We start from the raw sequence: 8003 nt of genomic DNA, 5'->3' as shown, positions 1-8003 counted from the left end.
CTCCTCCTCCTCCTCCTCCTCCTCCTCCTCCCCTCCCCCCCCCTCCTCCTCCTCCTCCTCCTCCAACTTCATTATTAACAATCTCTACATTTTCATTATCTTCTCCGTGTGCTAATTTAATGTGAGAACAATGATACCATGAGTCTCTACCTAAAACTTTCACAGAAGATGGTGAAACTAATACAATTGTATAAGGACCTACCCAGTTTTGTTTTGTTGCTGATATTTTGGCAAGATTTTTCACATAGACCATATCACCTGGTTGAAAATTATGAAGAGAATAATCCAATGGACCAGATTGAATTAATACTTCCATATCTTGTAATTCTCTTAGCCTCTGCTGTAAAGCACTTAAATATGAAGCAGTTTGGCAATCACCTCCTAAGAGTGATGCATAAACAGCCTTACAAGTTTTTGCTTGTAGTGGAGCATGTCCAAAGAGCATCTCATATGATGATATATGTAGATCCACTCTTGGTCTCGTACGTAGGTAAAACAAAGCTATGGGAAGAATCTCTGGCCATTTAAGATGAGTTTCAGTACAGAGTTTCCCAACCATAGTCTTGAGTTCCCTATTCATACACTCCATCTGACCTGAACTTTGCGGATGATACGGAACATGATATTTAGGTGTTATTCCTAGATTCTCATAGACTCTTCTAAGGATATCCTGAGTGAAATGAGATCCCTTATCCGAATCTATGGTTAAAGGTACACCAAATCTAGGCACAATTTCCTTAAGTAACACTTTCACCACAAAACTAGCTGTATTTGTATTTGATGGAAAAGCTTCAGGCCATTTAGTTAGTCTATCAACTATCACAAGACAATACTTGTATCTTCCAGCTTTAGGCATACAGATATAGTCAATCTGTAAACTCTCAAATGGACAATATGCTAAAGGTCTACCACCCAAACCTTTCTTTCTGAATGCACTTTGATTGAACTTTTGGCAGACTGGACAGCTATTACAGATCTTATTTGCAACAGTACTTATTCCAGGAGCAACCTATTGTCTCCTGATGGAATCCACAACAGCTTGTGTATCAAAATGACCTTTTGTGTGGATGGCTTGACACAAATAGGTATACAAATCTTTTGGTAACAAGAATTACTGAAGGGATCTAGTGGATGGGTTGAATTAGGAAGAGTTATTCATGTCAGTAAAGAATTGTGGCAGTGACATTTGGTATGTAACCAGTAGAATACTTTTTCATTTTCTAAAATTTAATAAACGGTGCTAGAGTTTCAAATAAGCCTCAAAAGCAGTGACTTGCTAAACAGATTCTGGCCATTGAAGCTGTAGTCCTAGCCCATTAAGTCTCCCGGTTTCTTCTCTTCCTCCCTTTTATTTAACCCCTAGTTGTTCTGATCTATTTATATCTTACAGTTTTTATTTTACTGGTGATATGTGTGAGAAAACAAGGAAGGAAGAAGTTTCTATCCTATACTCTGTTTGATTATAACCTTGAAGTCAGCATTGCATAGGATAATGAATAAATCAGCCTTAGAGTGGGAAACATCTACAGCGTTTTACTCCCATACTTATTAACTAACCAGGGCCAAACTGCCTTCTTTTTGCTTAGTTGAAGTTTAAATTTTCCCTGAGCTATTATTGCCCTTTTCCTGTTATGTGTAGTTTATAGTTATAGTTGGGGTTTAACATCTGCCATAAATATTTTTCTTTATTTCTCAGTGGTAATAAAAATAATAGCTCTCATTTCTGTAGTACATTAAAGTTTATTTATTTAGTACTTGCAGCTCAGTGAGGAAGGAAGCAGATGGTTTAAAGAAAAAGTTTCTGTTGATGTCATTTGTTTTTTACATCATCGTAGCTATTCCTAATATTGCTCTCCATCTTTCCTTCCAGAGAGCCCTATCTCTCATATAGAAAATAGTAATTTTTTAGAGATTAAAAAAAGGGGGAAAAATCCATACAACTGATCAAGCTGAAAAAGGCTGAAATCATGTTCAGTGTGCAATACCTTTATAGTTTTATGTACTTTATGGTTTTAGAAAATGCCTGGGCCAATGAAAAATAAATTAATGGTTTTACAGATTGTATATTTCAGAAATAGGACTTGAAACCAAGTATTCTTGACTTCTAAAGCTGGCTATACTGTCTCTTATGCAAGTATTATTATCTCTGTTTAATATAGGGGGAAATAAGTTTAGAAATGTTATGGTCATTTAGCTAGTTAGTGGGAATCTGAGACTCAAATCCAGGTCTTTCAGTACTAAGTCCTCACTACATTGATTTTTTTATTAAGGACTAGTAAACATGCTGGTGTGACTATAGAATTTTCCCAATGCATTTGTAACTTTCTTAACCCTTCTACCACTTGCTTTTTAGAGATTAGTCACACACAATACTATGATTTGGATTGGCCTTAATGTGGAACAGCTTTGTAGGGCTGATTTTAAAAGTCATGTTCCTTTTCTTAATAATTTAAGCAGTGTATATATTTTTCAGAAGAGGATTTAAAAATATATTTTATTATTTCCTGATTACATGTAAGAATAAATTTCAGAATTCATTAAAAAAATTCTGAGTTCCAAATTATTTCCCCTATTCCTCAGAAAGCAAGTAATTTGATATAGGCCATATATGTGCTGTTATGCAAAACATATTTGCATATTAATTATGTGAAACAAAACAAAGATCACAACTTCCAAAAACCAAGAAAAATAAAGATTTTTTAACAAGTATGCTTTTTGATCTGCATTCAAACTCAATCAGTTATATCTCGTTTTTCATCATTAGTCTTTTGGAATTGTCTTGGATTATTATTTTACTGAGACTAACTAAGGCATTCACAGTTGATCATCATTATTACAACATTGTTGTTACTGTGTACAATGTAATCTTGATTCTGCTTACTTTACTTTGTATCAGTTCATGTAAATCCAGGTTTTCCCCAAATCATCCTGTTTGTCATTTCTTGTGGCCCAGTAGTCCATCCCAGTTGCATTCCTCAATTGATGGGCATGCCCATAATTTCCAGTTCTATGACAGCACAAAAAGAGCTGCTATAAAAAGTTTTGTACATGTAGGCTCTTTTCTGGTGGATCAAAAGGTATGCACAGTTTTATAGAACTTTGGGCATAGTTCTAAATCGTTTTCTAGAATGGTTGGAACAGTTCATAATAGATCATGAGTACTAATTGTCCTATATCCCCCTCCAATGTTTTTCATTTCCCTTTTCCATGTTATTAACTAATCTGATAAGTGTGAGATAGTACCTTACAGTAGTTTTAATTTTCATTTTTCTAATTAGTGATTTAGAGCATTTTTTCATATGACTATAGATAGCTTTGATTTATTTTCTTGAGCGTTTCTCATTTGAGGAATGACTTGTATTCTTATAAATTTCACCTAGTTGTTTGTGTATTTGAGAAATAGTACCTGGCAGAACCAGGCTTAAAACTTGGGTCCAAATTATGCCCAACAGGCTTTAACAGAATGCATGCCTTTTGATCCAGCAATACCACTAGTAGGTCTGTATCCCAAAGAGACTAAAAAAAAATGGGAAGGGACCTGTTTATACAAAAATATTTATAGCTGAACTTTTTGTGTAATTGGAAACTAAAGGGATGTCCCTCAGCTGGGGAATGACTGAACAAAATGTGGTATATGATGGTGATGGAATACTTTTGTGCTATAAAGAATGATGAACAGGATGATTTCAGAAAGAACTGGAAAGATTTATGTGAAATGATGCAGAGTGAAATGTACAGAACCAAAAGATTATACACAGTAACTGAAATACTGTGAGGTGATCAAATGTGACAGACTTTACTATTAACAGCAATACAATGATCCAGGACAGTTCTGAGGAACTTATGAAAAAGAATGCTATCCACCTCTAGAGAAAGAACTGTTGGAGTAGAAATGCAGATGGAAACATATGATTTATCACTTGTTTATTTGAGTATGAGATTTGGGGTTTTGGTTTTATAAGATTATTCAGTTACAAAAATGAATAATATGGAAATATATTTTGAGTGATAATGCATGTATAACCCAGTTGAATTGCTTGTCAACTCTGGGAGGGGAGAGAAAAGAGAGGAGGGAGACAACACGAATCATGTAACTTTGGAAAACTTATGTGTAAATTTGTTATTGGAATAAAATAAAGATAAAACTAAAAACAAGTCAGGTCCAAGTTCTGTGTTGTTGCCACTTTACCTTGTGACCATCTTCTTACCATTGATGAAATAGGTTCTAAAAGGAAAAATAATTTCTTGAAAGTGTGACGGAGTTGGGAGCCAGCCCAGGACCTTTTGACTTGAGATCTAACCTTACCCTGTGTTACATTTAAATTGCAAACTTCAGGTTCTTAATTTCCATAGGGTTTATTAATAATCACTTGAATAAGAGAAAGCAGATATATAGAGATTAAAGCCTAATCTAATCTAACTCTGACCTCATGTTTTTCCACATGGCTATCTCTCTCAGCCATGGTCCTCCACTGCTGCTGTCCAAGGGAATAGAGAGAGATGACTCCCTCACACCTCTTCTTTTATCCCCTCTTAGTGCCCGCATGCATCTCACTTGTTCAGTTATGTGATGTCCAGTCACTCAGCATAGGCACCACGTGCAAATGGGATGAGCTGGGTCAGACAGGCAGGAATTCCATGACCTGGGGGTGGGGTGGGGTGTTCTATTTACACATCTTTCTTCCCTCCTGGCTTATCATCTCACTATCCTAATTTTAACAGTAAGAATATTGGGCTAGATGATATCTTTGGCCCTTTCTAATCTGACATTATTGGACTTTCATCTTCTTGTACTTTTTCCTGGCCAGCCAAAAGGTGCATACTGTGCAGAGAGAAAAGAATTCATTTGTTCTTCTCAGGGTGGGATTCCATTAGAGAAGGAAAATCTGTTTAGGAGTTCAGAATAACATCTCAAGGACATAGGCCCAATGGGTTGAAAGATTTCTTAAAGAAAGCAAACCATTAGACTGTCCTACCTCCTTATCTCCTCTGACCTTTAGAAGTCAGAAGAGTCCCTCCTGAAGACATAGCTACCTCTTTATCCCCTGCTCCCCCCAACCTGGGGAACTTGTGATAGGACTCATGCTTTTGGGGGGTGGTGGTGTTCATGCTATGTAACTTTTTGCTTTCCGATTGGGTAGTCTTTTGTGCCTAGATTGTCAGTTCAGCCCCCAGACAGTAGTTATTGAACAGAGTGGGTGGGAGTTTGTGTTAGGGATCTATAAAATGCTTGTATCTGCACCCATGCATTGAGCATTGCCATTAGGGCATGTCCCCTTACTCATGAGAAAAGATTAAACCTTGTTTCTGTTCACTTAAAGGGTCTTTATTTCTTTAAGCCATATCATCTCATACACATACAAAATGTTGTTTTTGGAAGCCACTGCTCATGTGTAAGGTTACTCTGAAAAGTTAACTATTGCAGCTCTCTATAATGCCAGTCAATAGCAACATCTTTAAAGTTCTGTTTTGATACTCCCTCTATGGTAGTAATTTTTATTTCAGGAATCACTATGCAGGTTTGCTTGGTAAAGTTAAATAAATTTGATGAGTTTTCAGTAGTGGGGAATCATTAGAATTCATGTGGTCTGAATAACAACTGAGAGTCACTCAGCTGGAGGTGCCTTCTGGGTTTTTATCTACTTTCCCCGACAATTTGTTTGTAGATTTATATCCTCATTCAAGGTAGAATAGAAAGATGCCTTTTTTCTTTTTCTGAATGCAAATTTAAAATAAAGTTAAACATCCTAATTTTGTCCTTGAACCCCATCCCAAGGCTGGCTTTGTACAAGGTTTAAGAGAGAAGCAGCATTTTCTTATCTTTGTTCTTTCTTCTCTTTTCCTAGGTGCATGTTACTATGATGCTAATCAGTCCATGTATGTCTTTGGAGGCTGCACCCAGAGCAGCTGCAATGCTGCCTTCAATGACCTCTGGAGACTGGATCTCAATAGTAAAGAGTGGATCCGACCTCTGGCTTCAGGTGAGAGACAACACAGTGACTTTTCTATCACTTATTGTGACCTCCTTCAGCACTCTTGATGTGTTGAATCTCTCAAGGTTTTTCATATAACTTGTTTTGACAAGGGAAGAATACTTGTTGAGGTTTTTATATTGATAAGTCTATAATTTTATCATTAATGCTGGTGCTTTCTGGGGATTTGCTATGTGAAGACAGTCTTGTTTTCTCCAGGTCTCTTATAGGTGTGTAATGCTGCTTTGTGCTGGGCTTAAAACAAGGACAAAACAGAAACAGCATCGTGAGAACTCTAGCTGGCTGACAGGTGTTATTGTCCTGGGGCTAAGATGTCTGAATATCTTTTGTTGTTACTAGCCCAGATATTTGGGGAGTGTATAGGGATTTGTCTCTGCTTGTCTCTTTTTAAGAGGCGAGTGTGGGAATATTTAATAGCAGGTATATTCCTACCTACATAGCCCCTCTGTGCCAGAGTTCTAGCAGAGAGACTTGGTCTTTTTTCTCCCTCTTGGCTTGAATATCAGTTATTTCTAATGTTTTGTTCAGTAATCACTTTTCAGAAGAATCCTATAAGTAAGGGTCTGGGAAAACAAAGATGAAAAGGCCCCAGTCCCTTTCCTTAAGGAGTTAGAAAGCTCATACGATCAGAGGGGCATGTCATTTACCCTCCTTGTTTTTCAGATGAGGAACCTAAGGGATAGGGGAGAGTAAATGACTTGTCCAAATCACTCCATAAGTGGTCAATGGCTGAGGTGGAATTTGGACCCAGATCCTCTACTCTAAACCTGACACTTTGTCCATTACATTGCCACTATGATGACTAAAAAACAAAACAAAACATGAGAATGTCGAATATGAGAGGGCATGTGAAAGGGGAGTTCCAGGTAAAGTACTCCAGGAAATTTGAGGAGAGAGCACACTTTTAGATAAGGAAATCAGGAAAGGAGACTGTGGATAATGTGTATATTACCTTCTATTTGCAAGAACAGTACATCAGAGGCTGTTTTGTTTTGAGTTGGAGTGTGACACACAAATCTGGTCAATAGGAAAGCTATTCATTGGAAAACTGTATGGATCAAGGAAGAGAGAAACCAGGGGCAGGGAGACTCTGATGGACCTGATAAGAGGTGTTAAAGACCTAAATTAAGTGGTAGTAGTGGTACTGGAGACAGAGTGGGATGCTTTTATGGAAGGAAAATCAATAGAGCTTGATAACTGATTGAAAGATTCTGTGGGAGGTGAATGAAAAGAAAGAGTTCAAGATGATCCCAGGGTTTTGAGTCTACAGGACTGGGTGTATGGATGATGTTGACATTAATTGAAATGTGAAAGGTTTATGAGTGGTGGCAGGTTGGAGGAGGAGGGGGAACATGGAGGCTTTCCTGCCTATGATTTAGAGATTCAGGGAATCATTAGAGAAGGGTATAGAACCATCCTGTTTCCCCTTTGGTGCTCTTCTAAATTGAGGCCAAAACACCAGAGTCCTTAGAGAGGGGTTTTTAAGGTGACTTAATTTACTGGTAAGTAATACTGGACTGTCTTCTGCCACTAATTTATATACCTGGGTGGAAAAACTTCTGTTTTTCATTTTGATTTCTGGACTGGATTGAAAATAGTTCTAGGTTCTGGGTCAGCTCTGTCACTGGTTATCTTTATTGATATTGGACAATGGGTGTAACACAATCAAAACATTAAAAGCCAGTTATGGTATAAGTAAGAAACATCTGTGATAAAATACTGGCCAGGATACTCAAACCCTCTATCACTCAGCTGTGCCCCCCCACCCTATGTGCAGTCTTTTTTTTTTTAAATTTTAAACCCTTAACTTTTGTTTATTGATTTATAGGCGGAAGAGTGGTAAGGGTAGGCAATGGGGGTCAAGTGACTTGCCCAGGGTCACACAGCTGGGAAGTGTCTGAGGCTGGATTTGAACCTAGGACCTCCTGTCTCTAGGCCTGGCTCTCAATCCACTGAGCTACCCAGCTGCCCCTATGTGCAGTCTTAATAGGAAACATGGGAAGAAACTTC

At 37.6% G+C, this 8003-nt stretch overlaps 1 protein-coding gene across 1 annotated transcript in view; it reads left to right on the top strand.

Annotated features, from left to right (window-relative positions):
• The window catches only part of FBXO42 (F-box protein 42), a 135338-nt gene that overhangs the window by 79588 nt on the left and 47747 nt on the right, over nucleotides 1-8003 (top strand). The window contains exon 4 of the mRNA XM_044667795.1: nucleotides 5847-5981. Within this exon, the coding sequence (XP_044523730.1) occupies nucleotides 5847-5981 (135 nt within the window). The remainder of the gene's footprint in view (nucleotides 1-5846; nucleotides 5982-8003) is intronic.

The sequence above is a fragment of the Gracilinanus agilis genome, chromosome 3 (assembly GCF_016433145.1).
Source record: "Gracilinanus agilis isolate LMUSP501 chromosome 3, AgileGrace, whole genome shotgun sequence".
NCBI classification, from domain to species: Eukaryota; Metazoa; Chordata; class Mammalia; order Didelphimorphia; family Didelphidae; genus Gracilinanus; species Gracilinanus agilis.
This window is presented reverse-complemented; position numbering and strand designations above follow the sequence as displayed.